The sequence below is a fragment of the Copadichromis virginalis genome, linkage group LG3 (genome assembly GCF_057382275.1).
Source record: "Copadichromis virginalis isolate Kocher_CV1m ecotype Utaka linkage group LG3, C_Virginalis_male_GT1.1, whole genome shotgun sequence".
NCBI classification, from domain to species: Eukaryota; Metazoa; Chordata; class Actinopteri; order Cichliformes; family Cichlidae; genus Copadichromis; species Copadichromis virginalis.
The window spans coordinates 1,060,709-1,081,070 of NC_140620.1; the positions used below are offsets into that span (position 1 = coordinate 1,060,709).

A 20,362-nucleotide genomic window follows, 5' to 3' on the forward strand; every position below is an offset into this window, starting at 1 on the left:
GTGCGTGTGCGCGCGTGTGCGTGCGCGTGCGTGCGCGTGTGCGTGTGCGTGCGCGTGTGTGTGTGCGTGTGCGTGTGTGTGTGTGTGTGTGTGTGTGTGCGTGCGTGTGCGTGTGTGCGTGTGTGTGTCTGTGTGTCCTCCAGTGTCTCTGTCTGTCAGTCCAAACCTTCAGCAGGTCTTCAGAGGATCTTCAGTGTATCTGAGTTGTGTTGATGATGGACAGACAGCTGATGGATGGACAGTGAAGAGGACCAGAGGAGGACCCACTGAGGACTGTGGAGGCTTTGGGAGGCTTCTTGGTTCCTACGCTGTTGTGGCTGTTTGTCCTCCCAGTGAAACCTTCTGGTGTGAGGACTCCTCTGGACAGAAGAGTGACAACGTCTCCCTCAGTGTCCAATCAGACACTACAGGTGAGATGTTCCAGCTGTGTCTCTGTCTCTGTGTGACTCTGCTCTCATTAACTCTGTTTGTCTCTGATGGTCAGATATAGATGTCATCCTGGAGATCCCTGCACTTCCTGTGAGGACAGGAAGTGATGTCATTCTGCGCTGCAGACAGAGGAATGGTGCCACAGTCAGAGCTTATTTCTACATCAAAGGAAGTCGCCATGGTCCTAAACCAGAGCACATCATCACTAACATCACGCAGGCTGATGAAGGTCTCTACTGTTCTACTGAACAGGGTAGAAAGTCTCCTTCGAGCTCTCTGAGGGTCAGAGGTCAGAACACTGACATCACTTCCTGTTTAAAAAATGATGTAACAATGTGACCTGATAATGAACTGACTGAACCATCTTCATCAACTCTCCTCCAGATCCTCCCAAAATCATCCATCCTCCCCCTCCTCACTGTCCTCCCCCTCCTCACTGTCCTCCCCCTCCTCACTGTCCTCCCCCTCCTCACTGTCCTTCTCCAAGAACCTCCTCAAACTTTGCTCCTCCTCTTACTTATCCTCCTCTCCCAGCATCCACCCGTCCTCCTCCTCCTCCTCCCTCTCTCCTGGTCCCCATTGTTGCAGGTCTGGGTTCTGGGCTTCTCCTGGTTCTAGTTCTAGGTTTGGTTCTGTTCCTCTGCTGGAAACTTAAAGGTATGAAAGCTTTCACTCACCTGATATGAACAGTTGTAATCTGATTACTGTGCTGACCTTCTGACCCTACATAAAAATGAACTGACTGGGTCACCTCTGTCCAGATCAGTGGGTTTTACTCATCCAAACATGCAGTCATGGTGGGTTTGAATGAATACTTGAGTGATGCTGCTCAGTGATTCTTCAATTTACTCTGTGACCTTTCAAAATAAAATGTGTATTTGGGCTGCCCCTGACACATAAATCTATATTATATCTCAGTTTATTCTTTTAGTGTGGAAGATGTCAAAATGTAGTGTAAAAAGAATAAATTAGTGACATCACAGGGAGTGCAGAATTATTAGGCAAGTTGTATTTTTGAGGAATAATTTTATTATTGAACAACAAGCATGTTCTCAATGAACCCAAAAAACTCATTAATATCAAAGCTGAATGTTTTTGGAAGTAGTTTTTAGTTTGTTTTTAGTTTTAGCTATTTTAGGGGGATATCTGTGTGTGCAGGTGACTATTACTGTGCATAATTATTAGGCAACTTAACAAAAAACAAATATATACCCATTTCAATGATTTATTTTTACCAGTGACACCAATATAACATCTCCACATTCACAAATATACATTTCTGACATTCAAAAACAAAACAAAAACAAATCAGGGACCAATATAGCCACCTTTCTTTGCAAGGACACTCAAAAGCCTGCCATCCATGGATTCTGTCAGTGTTTTGATCTGTTCACCATCAACATTGCGTGCAGCAGCAACCACAGCCTCCCAGACACTGTTCAGAGAGGTGTACTGTTTTCCCTCCTTGTAAATCTCACATTTGATGATGGACCACAGGTTCTCAATGGGGTTCAGATCAGGTGAACAAGGAGGCCATGTCATTAGTTTTTCTTCTTTTATACCCTTTCTTGCAGCCACGCTGTGGAGTACTTGGACGCGTGTGATGGAGCATTGTCCTGCATGGAAATCATGTTTTTCTTGAAGGATGCAGACTTCTTCCTGTACCACTGCTTGAAGAAGGTGTCTTCCAGAAACTGGCAGTAGGACTGGGAGTTGAGCTTGACTCCATCCTCAACCCGAAAAGGCCCCACAAGCTCATCTTTGATGATACCAGCCCAAACCAGTACTCCACCTCCACCTTGCTGGCGTCTGAGTGGGACTGGAGCTCTCTGCCCTTTACCAATCCAGCCACGGGCCCATCCATCTGGCCCATCAAGACTCACTCTCATTTCATCAGTCCATAAAACCTTAGAAAAACCAGTCTTGAGATATTTCTTGGCCCAGTCTTGACGTTTCAGCTTGTGTGTCTTGTTCAGTGGTGGTCGTCTTTCAGCCTTTCTTACCTTGGCCATGTCTCTGAGTGTTACGTTCCCCTGAGGGGTCTAGGCGGGGAGGGGGAAGTAACAAAAGTGACCGGGTCAGAAAAAGGAGTCAGGGAGGCAAAACAGTTAAATAAAACAGTTTTATTGAAGTAATTCAACTAAAAGAGACAGACAAGCCGTTATCACCATAAAAGAAACAAACAAAACTCAGGCGTTGGTCAATAAAGCAAAGTCAAAAGGAAAGCGCAGCTCACTAGCTGGAAACCACAAACACAGCTCACTAGCTGCAATCACCACAAAACACACACAGCTCACTAGCTGCAAACACCACAAAACACAGACAGCTCACTAGCTGCAAACACCACAAAACACACACAGCTCACTAGCTGCAAACACCACAAAACACACACAGCTCACTAGCTGCAAACACCACAAAACACACACAGCTCACTAGCTGCAAACACCACACAAAATGGCACTCTGGCCCAGAGCTCACCTTTCCCTGGGCTTAAATACTTTTAATTACTGATGTGAGTCAGCTGTGTAACAGGGAAAGGTGGCACCTCAGGCAGAAGAGGTGGTGGGACACGCCCACACAGGCACCTTCAGGAGGAGGCCCTGCTAGGGCCGTAACACCCCCTCCCATAAATACAAACCCGTGGTTTGTCAAATGATTATGATAACCAAAAGTGAGTCCATAGCCGTGTCAGGACGAAATGCAGGCTTTCCACCTACCAAACCGCGTAGCAACGGTTAGGCATTGTCAGCGGAAGCTGCCAACCCCATCTCAATGGGTTCAAAATACTTACTGAAGGTGGCCCCAGACCCTCAAAACAATGTCTCATGTGATGGCTAGGGCTTTTTTGAGCCATCACATGTGGAGAACACAGGCAGTCAGAAGACCCTTCTGCAACACTTTGCAGACGATTCCTCAAGTCACCGGTACAGGCATGTTTGTTAGCCAGGGTTGCGGGTCTTACTGGTGGTTTTATACATAGCCTGTCCCCCTGCAGGTCATTTTGGGGACCTGGGAAATCGTCAACCAGCGGCCACTCAGGGTTAATTGATCCCTTACACTGACCACAGGAGCCCCTTAAACAACTATGCCCCAAGTGTGGTCCTTTGCTGGGCCTGACAACCTTGTTAGTTTGAGAACCATGAGTGACTGTTTTCAAATCAGGCCTTCTTCCCTTTCGATACGCTTTCCGCTTAAGTGCCAGTTTCACACAATCAGCAACCACATGGCCAGGCTTGTGGCAGAAGAAACACAGTTTTGCTTTGGAACTTGAAACCACCACTTTTTCAGCCTCGTTAGCTGGCTCCCTCCTAGCTCTCCAAGATGTATTGTAGTGAGAAGGGATGTCACATTCCACAGCATTTGTTTTATGAGTTAGGGTAAACTCATCTGCCAGTATGGCAGCCTGCTGTAAAGTGGAAACCCTCTGTTCACTTAAATAAAGAGCAATACACTCAGGAACAGAGTTTTTAAAATCCTCCACAAGCATGAGCTCACGTAACGACCCCAAACTTTTAACCTGGCTTGCAGAGCACCACCTACCAAAAAGCTTTGCCTTCTCCCGAGCAAAGTCAAGGTAGCACTGACCCTGTGCCAACTCCAAACCTCGAAAGTTCTGCCTATAGGCCTCAGGCACAAGTTCATAGGCTTGGAGGACAGCACTTTTAATCTTTTCATAAACTAGGCTGTCCTGCATAGACAGACCAGAGCAAACTTCCTGAGCCTTACCTGTGAATTTACACAGCAACATCACCCCCCACACGTCTTCAGGCCACTGTAATGCAGTTGCTATGCTTTCAAATACACTGAAGAAGCTCTCAACACTGGATTCACAGAAAACGGGAACCAGGTGGATGTTACTGCTTACAAACGAGCTTCTAGACACCTGTGCACTGATGGCTTCATCAGCCATTTTGGGGGCCGGAGAAGGGTTAGAAAACACCCTAATTAGGACACTACCACACCCGTCTGCCAACTCACTCAGAAACTACACAACTTAGTTTAACTGACCAACTGACCTCTTACAGCATACACAATAAACAAACACAACTTACCCAGTTCCTAAGCACAACAACCTTTACCTACCTATCTTCTGGAGCGTGCTGGGCTCGAGGCGACTTGAAAGGCAGAACTTCAGCGACCGGGGCCCTGAATTGCCTACCCCCAACAGGGAACTAATCCCCGCCCAGGATTACTCCGAAAATAAAAAAGGCAAAATAACAAAATAGTGCCCGAAGGAAGAACTTAATAAGCTCAGCTGGACACTCACCTAACTTAACTGGGAAGTTGAACCTCTAAAGGCAAAAAAAAAACCCCAAGATAATCAAAAACCAATTCCAACTCAAAACTCCCTTTTCAACGATCCCGGACGAGCCCCCACTTTATGTTACGCCCCAGTCTAGGGGTACAGGAACGCAACACAAGTTTGAAAGAATTGCCCCGCCCTGGTCCCCAAAACCATACACAAAGGGAAACCACATGGCCAGGCTTGTGGCAGAAGAAACACAGTTTTGCTTTGGAACTTGAAACCACCACCTTTTCAGCCTCGTTAGCTGGCTCCCTCCTAGCTCTCCAAGATGTATTGTAGTGAGAAGGGATGTCACATTCCACAGCATTTGTTTTATGAGTTAGGGTAAACTCATCTGCCAGTATGGCAGCCTGCTGTAAAGTGGAAACCCTCTGTTCACTTAAATAAAGAGCAATACACTCAGGAACAGAGTTTTTAAAATCCTGTTCCTGAGTGTATTGCACACCTTGTGCTTTTGGGCACTCCAGTGATGTTGCAGCTCTGAAATATGGCCAAACTGGTGGCAAGTGGCATCTTGGCAGCTGCACGCTTGACTTTTCTCAGTTCATGGGCAGTTATTTTGCGCCTTGGTTTTTCCACACGCTTCTTGCGACCCTGTTGACTATTTTGAATGAAACGCTTGATTGTTCGATGATCACGCTTCAGAAGCTTTGCAATTTTGAGACTGCTGCATCCCTCTGCAAGATATCTCACTATTTTTGACTTTTCTGAGCCTGTCAAGTCCTTCTTTTGACCCATTTTGCCAAAGGAAAGGACGTTGCCTAATAATTATGCACACCTGATATAGGGTGTTGATGTCATTAGACCACACCCCTTCTCATTACAGAGATGCACATCACCTAATATGCTTAATTGGTAGTAGGCTTTCGAGCCTATGATGTGGACAAAATACTCATTTGCCTTATAATTCTGCACTCCCTGTACATTTCATCACCTTTCACTTCTTTAGGATTTATCGTAGAGCAAGGCAGAAGAGCTCCAGCTAATTCCTAGAATATGTACATTATATTAAAAACGTTTCTTCATAGAGTCCATCATATCCAGCACAGAGTACTTCAGTCTGTAATAACATGTTAGTGTCAACAAAATAAATGATTGACTTGGAAAAGCAAAAACTCTAACTAGCTAATCTTCTCAGTAAGTAACACTTAGCATAAATGTTTAATTATGTTGTAAAGTAATAAGTTACTTTTGAAGATAATGTCTCCCAACATTGGCTAACACAACAAGGACCACAAAGTTAAGTCCTAAACACAGATTTCACACATACTGAGGGTCACCACAATCATGTTCATGTGTTTCCCCCTCCTCTCTTCTCAGGAAGTAAAAACCCGTCTCCTCCTCCTGTGGATGTGACCTATGCTGATGTCACGATCAAGCAGAGAGCCAACAGGAGAGGTAGGCTGTCACCATGTGTGCTGTCATCAAAATAAGACAAGCATGTTATGTAGCCACATACTGTACTCTTTAAATCTATGTTAAAAGGAGTACTACTGAAGGCTGAAAACTACTGCCTCTATGAATGTCTGTATTCCAGACAAATATCCTGCTGATCTACAAGCTGTCTACTCTGATGTGAGGACTCAAACTTCAGGTACACATGAACATGTCATGTTTCAGCTGTGCAGGCAGGGGAAGGACCAGAACGCAAAACTCACCACACAGGAATCAAACTCAAAAAGCTGCTTTATTGCAGAATGGCACGAAAAATATAACAAAACTAAACTTGGACATGGATAACTAACACACAGGGAAACACAGCCATGAGGGAGACTACGACACTGACAAAGAGAAACACAGGGCTTAAATACACTGAGGGATAACGAGGGAACAAGACACAGGAGGAGAGCACAGCTGGGAGTAATCAGGCTGGACGAGACAAGGGAAACAAAACTAGAAACACTGACATGAGACACGGACCTTCAAAGTAAAACACACTGACTGAACTCTAGACATGTAAACTTAAGAGCAACTGGGGAGACAGAACATAGGAACCTGGAATGGTACAGAAAGGCACAGTAGACACAACATGGAACACAGGGAAGCCACATTACAAGAACTAAACCTGTGATAACCATAACTGAAGCCTAGGGAAACAATAACTATAAAGATCAAAACAGCACAACCCACCTGAACATAATGAACTCGCAGGGAAAGAGTAAAACTAAACACAGTGAACATAGAAACACAAGACCTCTTCAAAATAAAACAGGAAACATGAGACGCAGACATGACAACCTGAACTTATATGTATATATACATATATGTATATATATAAAATTACAATTCAAATACAAGCGCCATACTCAAGTCCAGTAGATGGAAACAACATAACATAGGAACCATATAATAATAATAATAATATTTATGTTTCAATGCCACAGCTACAACCTGCTTCAGGAATATGGAAACAAACTTTATGAACAACCTACTAAATTTTCTCCGATCAAAAACATGCAACTATAAAAATGCAAATCTTAAAAGAATAATAATAATAAAAATTTTAAAAAAAACATGACCTTGAGCACTGAAAATCCTCACAGAGCAGCTTGTTTGTAGATATTGGCTGTGACCGAACTCCGTCTCGAGTCACTCCATCCATCTCGCTGTTTTCAGGTCCTGAGGACGTCGCTTATGGTCAGGTGGTCATCAAAAGCAAGAAGAAAGCTGGCAAGAGGAAAGGTAACCATAGTAACCACCATAACGACAAAGCATGGCACTCACCATAAGTCAATTCAATTTTATTTATACATTGATATTGATGTATTTATATTTTGGGATTGAATGGTTTGAAGCAATGGGACGACACCCAGAGCACCCCCCACAGGACACCCCTCAATTTCAGTTCAATTCAATGTTGTTTATATAGCACCTAATCACAACAACAGTCACCTCAAGGTACTTTATATTGTAAGGTCGACCCAACAATAATACATACACTGGAAAAAACCCAACAATCATATGACCCCCTATGAGCAGCACTTTGGCGACAGTGGGAAGGAAAAACTCCCTTTTAAGAGGAAAAAACCTCCGGCAGAACCAGGCTCAGGGAGGGGCGGGGCCATCTGCTGTGAGAGAAGGAAGACAGGATAAAGACATGCTGTGGAAGAGAGACAGAGGTTAATAACAGATATGATTCAATGCAGAGAGGTCTGTTAACACATAGTGAGTGAGAAAGGTGACTGGAAAGGAAAAACTCAGTGCATCATGGGAATCCCCGGCAGCCTACGTCTATTGCAGCATAACTAAGGGAGGATTCAGGGTCACCTGGTCCAGCCCTAACTATATGCTTTAGCAAAAAGGAAAGTTTGAAGCCTAATCTTGAAAGTAGAGATAGTGTCTGTCTCCTGAATCCAAACTGGAAGCTGGTTCCACAGAAGAGGGGCCTGAAAACTGAAGGCTCTGCCTCCCATTCTACTTTTAAATACTCTAGGAACAACAAGTAGGCCTGCAGAGCGAGAGCGAAGTGCTCTAATAGGGTGATATGGTACTACAAGGTCATTGAGATAAGATGGGGCCTGATTATTTAAGACCTTGTATGTGAGGAGCAGGATTTTGAATTCAATTCTGGATTTAACAGGAAGCCAATGAAGGGAAGCCAAAACAGGAGAAATCTGCTCTCTCTTTCTAGTCCCTGTCAGGACTCTTGCTGCAGCATTTTGGATTAGCTGAAGGCTTTTCAGCGAGTTTTTAGGACATCCTGATAATAATGAATTACAGTCGTCCAGCCTGGAAGGAGTAAAAGCATTACTTCTAGGCTGTGTTTGTTTAGAACAGCAGCTGCTTTTACTTTGGCATACATAATAATCTGCACTGACTCAGAGGTGTGTCTAAGGCTACGTTCACTCTGCAGGTCTTAATGCTCAATTCAGATTTTTTTATCAAATCCGATTTTTTTGTCTGCTCGTTCACACTACAAATAAAATGCGACAGCAAACGCTCTCTAGTGTGAACGCTCAAAGCGGCCGCATGCACAAAGGAAGACGTCACACACAACGCGCTCTGTTTAGACCCAGAGCAACAGTGTTGTTTGACTGATGGCCCTTAATAAAAAGACTTCGGACTTTACGTTTCCCAATTTTTGCTTTAAGTTATTTTGTTATTTACATAATAATGTAAATAACCTAATAATGATCCTTATTGCCGTTTTAGAGGAGCGCTGCTTCAAAGGATAGATTTCTGTCAGAATCTGCAGATTATACAGAACAAAGAAAATGTTCACGTTTCTCCATCGTTGTCTTCCCAGCAGTTTCACTGATATCTACACTGGATGGCCAGGAAGTGTTCACGATGTCTTCTCCGGCGCTGATAATTGGCGTCTGTCTTGTGTATCGGATTCAGCACCACATACGAAAGTGACCCAGATCGGATTTGAAAATATCAGATTTGTGCCGTTCACACTGTCACACCATGATCAGATATGGGTCGCATAGGGTCAAAAAAGTTGGATTTGATGCGCTTTGCCTGCAGAAGCAGAGTATCCACGAATGGCCTTTAGGGGGAGCAAGGAGCACCACTGAGCTATGCTGGAAAAAATAAACATGAAACACACAGACAGGTGTGTGATACTCTAACCCTGTGTGTGTGTTACAGAGCAGTCAGCTGATCCATGTGCTGTGTACTCATCAGTGAGAGCAGGTAACATTCACACACAGGAGTATTTAAATAAAGGTAAAAGGGTGAACAGCTGACATCAGTGATGTTTGTCTCTGAACAGGAAGCTGAGGACACACTCGGTCTGATGGACGACCTTCATCCTTCACTCTGCTCCTCTTTCAGAGCCTGCTGAGGCATCATCAGTTATTCCTGAATCTTCATTAGACAGTGTTGATCGTGGAGGAGAAGATTTGTACTTTGAGTATTAGTTTTGCTCTTTTCATTCTTCTACAAACATGTGAATGACTTTAAAGGATCCATATATATGTATTAAAGGATGGACCTGTGTTTAATAAAAGTTTGTTTAAAAGAATCCCAGATGTGTCTGAATCTGTGTTTGTTACATCTAACAGCCTGTGTCAGTCAGTCCCTGTGAGGTCCTGATGTGTCTCAGACAGAGCTGAGTCCTGCAGTCCTGGGTGAATTGATAATGGAGCTGCTGGTTGGTACTTTGCTGTCCTAAACACATCAAAGTTAGTAAATGGACAGTCAGTGACTTCCTGACCCACTCACAATCAGCAGTGCAACTTTAGTATGTTTAATGGAGGTATGCATGGTTTTATCTTCATACTGTGAATAATTTCAGACTGACAGTTCCTCATCTATCTATCTCCATATATATGTGTGTGTGTGGGTGTGTGTGTGTGTGTATATATACTAAACAAAATCTAAACGCAGCACTTTTCTTTTTGCTCCCATTTTTCACGAGCTGAACTCAAACATCTGAAGATTTTTCTACATACACAAAAGACCCATGACTCTCAAATATTGTTCTCAAATCTGTCTAAATCTGTGTTAGTGAGCACTTTTTCTTTACCCACCTCACAGGTGTGGCATATCAAGGGGCTGATTAGACAGCATCAATAATGTACAGGTGTGCCTTAGACTGCCCACAATAAAAGACCACTCTGAAACGTGCAGAGTTTTGCTTTATGGGGGGTTGGAGGGGCAGAAAACCAGTCAGTATGTGGTGTTGCCACCATTTGCCTAACGCAGAGCAACACATTTCCGTCACATAGAGTTGATCAGGTTGTTGATCGTGACCTATGGAATGTTGGTCCACTTTTCTTCAATAGCTGTGTGAAGTTGCTGAATATGGGCAGGAACTGGAACACGCGGGCATATACGCCAATCCAGAGCATCCCAAACATGCTCAATGGGTGACATGTCTGGTGAGTATGCTCTACAATGTAGCTGCCATCACCACTGTGTGAATGGGTGGATGACTGAATGTGGTGTGAAGTGCTTTGGGGTCCTTAGGGACTAGAAAAGCGCTATATAAATACAGGCCATTTACCATTTACTTATCACGGTACCTCTGTGCATTCAAAATGCCATCAATAAAATGCACCTGTGTTCGTTGTCCATAACATACGCCTGTCCATACCAGAACCCCACCGCTATCACGGGCCACTCGAGCCACAACATTGACATCAGCAAACCGCTCACCCACACAAGGCCACACAAGCTGTCTGCCATAAACAGTGAAAACCAGGACTGTGCCAAACGGCATCGAATGAGAGTGTTTGCCCGCTCAAGCCGGTTATGACGACGAACTGCAGTGAGGACTACGAGCATGCAGATGAGCTTCCCTGAGACGGTTTCTGACAGTTTGTGCAGAAATTCTTTGGTTATGCAAACCGATTGTTGGTTTTTTTTGTGTCCCGTTTGGATCTATAGCCATCAGAATTGTTGTCTGAAGGCCAAGAAAGATGCCAAGCGGATTCATTTTACCAAGTGGATCATCATGGCCTTGCCATATTGGTCCATTTGATTGACCTTTATTATAATTAGGTATTTATTTGATTTGATTTTCAGTTGTTACAGACAGTACAGACATGACTGGAGGATAGAACAGGGAGAAAGAATGAAAGAAATAGAGGGAGAGAAAAAAGTAGAGGGGAGAAGAGACGGTGCGAAAGGGGGCAAGAAAAAAAGAAAAAGGAAAAAAAAAGAAGAAAAAAAAACCAAAACACCAGGACACCTGTATGGCGATACACCCTCCTGGGAAGAGCTGAGGAGAGCCCCAATCGAGAGGTCACCCATCAGCCACGGAGCAGAGGCCAGAGGGGGTTGCAGTGACGTGCCCGCGGGCTCTGTCGGCAGCCAGCTGTGCCAGAGAGGACCGAGCCTCAGGCCCAGGTGCTGAAGGGCATCCCACCCCACGGAAGGGGCCCAGCCAGGCCACAGGTGCCAGGCCCCGCCAATCGGCCACCAGGAGTGACACCAATGTCTGAAGGCATCAGCCACCGGCAGGGAGTGTGGTGAGAAGAGATAGGTCTCCATACGTCGGAGAGCCTGAGATGTTCCCAGAGAGGTTGAGTCTAACACCCAACCTGACATATATAGACACAGACGAACAGGCGCACGCGGACACAGACGTGCATTCCCACCCCATATGCACAACCAAATACTCGGCACTCACCCGACGTGGAGACAGACACAGGGGTGGAGGAGACTCTGGGGTGAAGGAAAGCAGACCGCCTCCTTATCTGCAGTAGCGGGGAGGCCCCGCATCCCAGACCCCAGTCTGACGGCCAGCACCTCCTCCCAGCCCCCCAGCACTGACGGCTAACAGAACCGGGGTGAGTGAAGACCCCAAACCTTCCTACGCCCGCTCATATGTAGTGTTGTTGTGTGCTGTTCTAAAGTGCATTTAAAACTCAGGAGAGCACGGTTCCTGCTTCCTCTCAGAGAGCAGCACGGCTCCTCCCGAAAACCCTTAGTGTCTAAATGCATTTAAAATTGAGGGTAGGGCACCAGCGCCAGAGAATACACAGAACGTCCTCTGGACGCCGTATAACGTGTCCACCCCCAAGGCCCTATAAGTAGGGATGGGTACCGGTGTCCAGTGCCATGATGGCACCGGTTCTGACATGAATGGTAGTAACCAGACCGAAAAGCAGCGCATATTTCGGTGCTTTTTTTTCCTGAGCTGTGATACACTTCTAGCCAATCATTTTACGTTTCCGAGGATAGTAGGCGGGTCCAGGTACGTACGTTCTTTTAGAGCAGAGCTACAGATTAAAAATGCCCAAGGCAAAGCGGTCAGAAGTCTGGCTGTACTTCACAGCAAAAGATGCAAACTCAGCAGCAACAAGTGCTTTAAGCTGATACTGTGATACTGTCAAAGGAGGTAACACCTCGAATCTGATGAAACACCTGGCGACGCATAGCGTTTTTTTTAAAAGCCGAGAAATGCGCCGTATTTGATAGCTTGCTGCGCAACCTCACACCGAGCGCATCTACTGCGGGTGTGGTGCCTGTTATCGGACCCGGAGTTAGCAACATCCCCCAAAAACCCGAAGAGGAGAGTCCTGGCCCCTAGCCCTGCCAGTGTAGCAGAAATGATGAGGATGATGATGCAGCAGCAGCCGTTCTTCTCTGCGTGAGTAGCTTAATGTTGTTGGTGTGTAATTTACGTTGAGTAGGCTAACCACGTTATTACATTAATGCATGTAAGGTGAACAAGCAAACATCATCATAGCTACATGCGGCTGTCTTCTTGTTTGATGGCAGATACTCCCTTCACCCTGGCCAAAAAGGCTAAAATGACCAAAGAAAAAGTGGAAAACAGTTAAACATGAGAGGTTTAGGACAAAGTTTGTGTTTTTTCCATTGTTTAAGCACTGCTTCCAGCCAAGAGTGATACCATATATGCCCCATAGCTGCAGAAAAGGCTAACATTGTTATCTTTTTACAAAAAAACTTCTGAACATGAGAGGTTTTTGGACCAATTTTGTGTTCTCCATTCTTTAAGCACCGGTTTGAGCACCGTTTAAGCACCGGCACCGTTTCAAAAGTACCGATTTGGCACCGGTATCGGATAAAACCTAAACGATACTCATCCCTACCTATAAGTATGTGTTATGAGCAGTGTTGGTTAAGTTACTTTAAAACAGTTATTAATTACTAATTACTTAGTCAATATTGTATTTAAAATACTTATCTAATTACTGTGTCAGAAAAGTAACTTAATTACTACATACCGTATTTTCACAACCATAAGGCGCACTTAAAAGTCTTAGATTTTCTTCAAAAAGTACGGCGCGCCCTAAAGCGCAGTGCGCCCTGAGTGTTGTAAGGAGGACGTAGTGGGTCAGAGACGGCTCATCCAGGCGAAATCCATGCAGGTAAAATTGTCTGTGTACATAAATTAATTCCACTATTTCCACATTAGGTGCTGTCTTGTTTTTGCACATAAAATGATCTTGTCTTTGTCTGTATGCATGTGTGTTTTTCAGCACCTGTCACTACGGAAACTACAGCTGAGATCCAACCACAGCAGATAACTCCACAGCACGAGGATGAAGATCTGCAGGACTGTAAAATGTGTTCTCTAAGGTTACAAGAAATAGCACACCTGCAGGAAGAAAACCTAATATTACAAAAAGAACTGTCCAAAAGGAAATTAGACATGGAATTCTTGAAAGATAACAACTCTAAAGTTAAATTCTACACAGGGCTGCCTTCTTTTGCTTTATTAATGGGAGTGCTACAACAAATCAGCCCGAGCTTGCCAGACACTGACAGGAAAATTTCCCAGTTTCAGATGCTCTTGTTGACTCTCATGCGTTTAAGACTCAACCTTCCAATTGCACATATTGCACACCTCTTTGATATTAGCCGAACAACCACATCCACTGTATTTAACATTACTGTAAATGTGCGATACGCTCACCTCAGTCCACTGGTGCACTGGCCGGGAAGACATTGCATACAGGCCAGTATGCCACACCAGTATGTTGAGATGTTTGGTGACCGGGTGACAGTTATTATTGACTGTTTTGAACTGTTCATAGAGAGAGCACAAAATGTACGCGCCATGGCAGAGACGTATTCCACATACAAAAGTAGACACACAATGAAATATCTCATTGGCATCACACCACAAGGGACCATCTCTTTCATTTCTAAAGGATGGGGAGGGCGTACCAGCGATAAACGAATAGCTGAAACATCTGGCTTTCTATAGAAGCTGTCACCTGGGGACACAGTGCTCGCTGACCGGGGTTTTGATATCAAGGAAAGTGTTGCCTTAATGGGTGCCACTTTAAAAATCCCAGCATTTACACGGGGTCGTAGTCAGCTACAAGCAAAAGATGTGGAGGACACACGAAAACTGGCACATGTCAGGATCCATGTTGAACGCGTTATAGACTGTCTACGGTCCAAGTACACTATCCTAAATGACACCATCCGTTTAGGTTTTGTGGTGCCATGTGAAGGTGAGAACATGACTTTGCTGGATAAGATAGTCGCTGTGTCATGTGCGCTCACAAATATGTGCCCAAGTGTTGTTGTGAAGCATGCAAGTGATGAATAACTGTTTTCCAATTTGTTGTATCAATTGTTTGTTGTGGTTGTTATTGTTTTGTTGTGCAGCTGTTTTTTTTATACAAATCAGCAAATAATGCACAACGGTATACTATTTTGCCTTTGTCCTGTAAGCTTCAATAGTAACATGTAACACTGTTGTCAGTTATAAATAAAGACAGTCCTGATGAAAGACTTGTGCAACACTTACTTTATTTGTATTGGTTCTGACACTGTATATTAGTACAAACTGAAAAGAAAGATTGCGTCGGCCCATTCTGGACACAAAGAGATAATTTACAGCTGCAAATGCGTGCATTTGATGCGGCGCTTGGATTGTTTTGCCACGAGTTACCGGCATGCAGTGCGCGAAAGTCACGTGGTCTGTCAATCTCTATGCACACTGGGAGATCCCACTACATGCAGTCACAGCAAGCACCAAGTGGATCTTGCGGGGTATCTTACTGAGGCAGCTCTTACTCCTCATTTTATGACAGGCAGACCCCCACTGTCAATAAATTCCTCACTCTGCACAGTTACACACCAAAGTTTAGCTAAACTACCTGCTCTGGCATGTCAGAGGTCAGGTTCAGCAGCTTAATCTCATACTTGACAGCTTTAAAGCCACATGAAATGCTTTGAGAATAAAAGTTTACAATTGTCCTTTAAACAGGGGTTAATCAAGTCATCCAAACAAGACACACACTTACGAATCATTTCCTGTTCTTCTGATCTGCAGCCGAACCCTATCCGGTTGTTCAGTGATGACGCGACGAATCCTACTTCCGGGTCTAAAGTAGTCTGCGTTTAATATGGCTTTTGTGTTGTTAACATGTTTAATGTTTTGTATTTTCTTCTATTTAATCTCAAAAAGCTCCTGAAACAGTCAGTGATCACTGTTGACCTCCCTCGGCTTTTATTACCGCTAATCATTTATTTAAGCTCAGTTTTTAAAACCTTAGGATGTAACTACAGCCCAGCCCATGCAGCAGTATATGAATGACTAAGGCTACGTTCACACTGCAGGTCTTAATGCTCAATTCCGATTTTTTGATCAAATCCGATTTTTTTGTCTGCTCGTTCACACTACAAATAAAATGCGACAGCAAACGCGCTCTAGTGTGAACGCTCAAAGCGGCCCGCATGCGCAAAAGAAGATGTCACACACAACGCGCTCTGTTTAGACCCAGAGCAACAGTATTGTTTGACTGATGGCCCTTAATAAAAAGACTTCGGACTTCACGTTTCCCAATTTTTGCTTTAAGTTATTTTGTTATTTACATAATAATGTAAATAACCTAATAATGATCCTTATTGCTGTTTAAGAGAGGAGCGGTGCTTCAAAGGATAGCTGCAGATTTCTGTCAGAATCTGCAGATTATACAGTAGGGGAGAGTGAGGTAAGATGAGCCAGTGGGTAAGTTGAACCACCCCTTGTATCTAGGTAACTGTGTACATGTTTTGTCATGTGACCATAAATCCAGGAAGCACTCATCATTTCCATCCTGCTATATTAAAGAGGAGCACATTGGAGAAGGGGTAAGTCTGTATTACACAAAAAAATGTTTTTTGCTTGTCAAAGTAAAATTTCTGCCTATCAGGTAAATTGACTGTAATATTAAAACAAATGTATCTGTGTCTAAGATGATATATTATACATGTTGGTGGGTTTCTAAAATATAATATCATCTGAAGAAGTTTTCTAAAGATTAGCCTAAATTGCTAAGCTAGCCCGTTTTTTTCAAAATGGTGGCTATGGGGCAAAGTGAGCCAAAGGCTATGGGGTAAATTGATCCAATGGTTCAACCTACCCCACCATAAGGCACTGAAATTTATTTAAGGCTCTGACTTATTAAATAGTATTTTAGTTCAGTATACTGAACCCTTTTGTTGTATTTGTCATATGTTAACTATTATAGAAAAGATATCATGCCAAGGACCTACAGACGGAAGACCAGCTGGGGCTCAACACCCCTGGAGGAGATTGAAAGGGCAGTGAGTGAAGTCAAGGGAGGAAAGTCCATAAGATCAGTGGCTAAAGAAAGACAAATTGACAGGTCAACACTCAGGAGATATATTAAAAAGAGGGACACACAGGAGGTCAAATCGGTTGGCTATAGTGGAACAGCTTCAGCAAAGAGAGTCTTCTCTGAGGAGGTGGAGAAGGAGCTATCAGAGCATATCAAGAAGCTTGCAGAGCAGTTCCATGGCATTTCCCCAAAGAAATGCCGTGAACTGGCATTAGAATTGGCAGGCAGAAACAACATTCCTACTCCCAGCAACTGGACAGAGAAAGGTTTAGCCGGTAGGAAGTGCAAGAAACAACATTTCAGTAGGTTGGCACAGACTAATGTATTTTGTGTAGTTTATTACTTTACCATTACATTTTTTAGGTAAAGAATGGTTCAAGAATTTTTTGACACGCCACCATCTCTCTTTCCGTATGCCTGAGGCAACATCTTTGGGAAGAGCTACAGCCTTCAATAAGACTACAGTTGGGGAGTTCTTTGACAATCTGGCTAAAGTGATCGACAGGTAACAGAAGTTATCTAATTGAAAACATTAATAACTATTTATGACAACTACAAACAACAGTTAAGTGAATAAATATGCGTACTCTCAGCTAACATTTTTTGCATTACTTAAAAATTTAACTAATCATCATTGCTCTTTTTTTGTTTGACAGGTATAAATTCCCCCCAAACATGATTTTTAATGTTGACGAAACAGGTGTAACAACAGTACAGACACCAAAGCAGGTAGTGGCAGAAAAAGGAAAAAAACAAGTGGGCTCCGATGAGGTCCAACCCAGGCAAAACTGCCAGCATATACCAAATTGCTGGTTGTGTGAATGATGCTTTCATGTCAGCAATGACACCACGAAATATCTCCTCGGGATTTAGAGCCACTGGGATTTTCCCTTACAACAGAGATATCTTCTCTGATGCAGAGTTTGAGCCATCCATGGTGTCAGACAGGCCCAACCTGGAGCAGCAGCCTGCCGCTGAAGGTGTTGCACCTGTGGTTTCAGCCTCTCTTTCTGCTGAGCTACCTTCACCAGACCCTGTACATGCATGTGGTTCACGAAGTGACCCCAACCATGCTCGATATGTGTCTCCCACTGATATTCTACCCTTCCCCAAAAGTCAGCAGCCCAGGAAACAAACAAATCGAAAGCGTGTGAAGACACGAATCCTGACTGATACACCTGAAAAGCAGGCAATTGAGAGAGCCCATGAAGAAAGGACAAATAAACTGAAAGGCAAAAAAGAAATAATCCACAAAAAGCAAGGAATGTGGAAGAGGAAACAAACCCAGACAAAAATTGCAGTGGAAAGCAGCTCTGAGGAGAGTGATGTTCCCATCCCATTTGAAGACACTTCTGAGTATGAGAGTTCCAGCGATGAAAGAAGTGAACCAGATGTCTCAGACCTGGTAGTTGGTGACTTTGTCATCGTAAGATTTGCATCCAAATCCAGGAGCCACCATTACATTGGCCTGGTTGACAGCTTTGCAGACAACGAAGTGAGTGCCAGATTTCTCAGAAGAATCCGAGGGATCACTAGCAGTAAGAAACCCACGTTTGTGTTCAAGGAAAATGATGAGGCATCTTTCCCACGCAAGGATGTGCTGAAGAAGCTACCTCAACCTCAACAGGCTGGAGGAACTGCAAGGAGGGAGCAACAGTTCATATTCCCCTGCAACCTTGATCATTGGAATATTGAATAGTTCTTTTGAATAAATGGTTTTGAACTGGTGGTTTGTTTAGAAACCACCAGTTTCCAGGTTTGTTCTCACAGGTTTACAACTGTTAAAATGGTTTGTTTTCACAATATGATCAGTTTTACATTTTAAAAACTACATGGTCAGTTTGCCCCAAGATGGCTCAGTTTACCCACTGACTAGGTTCAATTTACCCCTAATCTGGGGCAAGTTGAGCCAAAGGAGCATTTTTTTTTAATAGGTCATTATTTTGGGCAGCGTCATCAGACATAGATTCTGATCATTACATTTGAAAGGAGACATCCTGAAATAAAGGAATATGTTATCATTCTATTTCTGTGTTATTTTTTTCTCACATCCAGGGCAACATGAGTAAAAAGTGGCTCATCTTACCTCACTCTCCCCTACAAATAAAATGTTCACGTTGTCTTCCCAACAGTTTCACTGACATCTACACTGGATGGCCAGGAAGCGTTCGCGATGTCTTCTCGGGCGCTTCTCTGGCGCTGATAATTGGCTTCAGTCTTGTGTCGGTGACGTAAAAGGCGGATTTAATGCGACTTGACCATTCACACAGCAGTCGCTTTCTAAAACATCGGATATGTATCGGATTCAGTACCACATACGAAAGTGACCCAGATCGGATTTGAAAATATCGGATTTGCGCCGTTCACACTGTCATAGCATGATCGGATATGGGTCGCATAGGGTCAAAAAAATCGGATTTGATGCGCTTTCGCCTGCAGTGTGAACGTAGCCTAACCTCGTATTGTGGATGGATTATCTCAGTTGTTCTCCTGGCTGAAGTTTGGTCCTTTTACAGCATCCTGCCATGCGATTACATTTGTTCCTGACCACCGAGAACACTCACGTTAACTTCAGTGATGACGCGACGAATCCTACTTCCGGGTCTAAAGTAGTCTGCGTTTAATATGGCTTTTGTGTTGTTAACATGTTTAATGTTTTGTATTTTCTTTTATTTAATCTCAAAAAGCTCCTAAAACAGTCAGTGATCACTGTTGACCTCCCTCGGCTTTTATTACCGCTAATCATTTATTTAAGCTCAGTTTTTAAAACCTTAGGATGTAACTACAGCCCAGCCCATGCAGCAGTATATGAATGACTAACCTCGTATTGTGGATGGATTATCTCAGTTGTTCTCCTGGCTGAAGTTTGGTCCTTTTACAGCATCCTGCCATGCGATTACATTTGTTCCTGACCACCGAGAACACTCACGTTAACTTTTATCAAGTGGAAAAAAAGTTAGCTTGTTTATATTATGCTAACATAGCTGTGTCGCTAGCGGTCACGTAGCACATCATTATATACCAGCTAGCCCAACTTCAGTAACCCTACAAACGTCACTGCTGTTTAGTTTTCTGTCTTCATTTATGCTGGAAGTGATAACAGAGCTGTACGTTTGAATTTGTTTCCAAAACCCCGCAGTCAGGACATGCTATATTGTATTTAGATAGAAGCTAGCGAGCTAACTCCCTGCTAACTTCTAACTCTGTTAAATGTCATAAATTCCGTTTTCATGGATGCCTGGATGTTAAACTCAGTTGTTACACCTGGTAGAGCAGAACGCTGATCATTTTATTAAAGATGAAAGACTTTAGACAGTTTTTCAACTCTCAGTAATCCCATAGTGATCGTTTGATATATGGACCTGCAGCGGAGTTTAGGCCCAGACACGGCTAGTGACGTCAGACTGAACAACCGGATTGTCTAAGCACATCATATTCTAATTGTTCTTTTATTCTACTCACAACTGTAAAAAAAAAAAAAAAAAAACCCGAAAAAAACAGCAAAATCGCCACAAAAAATCCCACGATACAGCGAGGCCGCGAAAGGTGAACTACGTTATAGCGAGGGACCACTGTACCTCAGAGTGTGTACTTCACATTTTTGTGTTGTATGTGTTTAAGGTGA

The 20,362-nt window shown here is 43.7% G+C and overlaps 2 protein-coding genes and 1 pseudogene across 2 annotated transcripts; all 3 read left to right on the forward strand.

Moving 5' to 3' along the window:
- Window positions 1-215: 215 nt before the first annotated feature.
- Window positions 216-9,704, forward strand: LOC146712198 (uncharacterized). The gene is made up of 9 exons (XM_085435991.1): window positions 216-241; window positions 334-410; window positions 485-718; window positions 814-1,086; window positions 6,056-6,133; window positions 6,273-6,329; window positions 7,352-7,417; window positions 9,329-9,373; window positions 9,453-9,704. Exons 1-9 carry the CDS (start codon window positions 216-218, stop codon window positions 9,458-9,460), a joined length of 864 nt encoding a protein of 287 aa, XP_085292117.1. The 3' UTR covers window positions 9,461-9,704.
- Window positions 9,705-10,556: 852 nt separating this feature from the next.
- LOC146712199 (uncharacterized) lies at window positions 10,557-14,756 on the forward strand (annotated as a pseudogene).
- Window positions 14,757-16,725: 1,969 nt separating this feature from the next.
- LOC146712200 (uncharacterized) lies at window positions 16,726-18,787 on the forward strand. The gene is made up of 3 exons (XM_085441902.1): window positions 16,726-17,012; window positions 17,101-17,242; window positions 17,394-18,787. Exon 3 carries the CDS (start codon window positions 17,504-17,506, stop codon window positions 18,434-18,436), a length of 933 nt encoding a protein of 310 aa, XP_085298028.1. The 5' UTR covers window positions 16,726-17,012; window positions 17,101-17,242; window positions 17,394-17,503; the 3' UTR covers window positions 18,437-18,787.
- The last annotated feature ends 1,575 nt before the right edge of the window (window positions 18,788-20,362 follow it).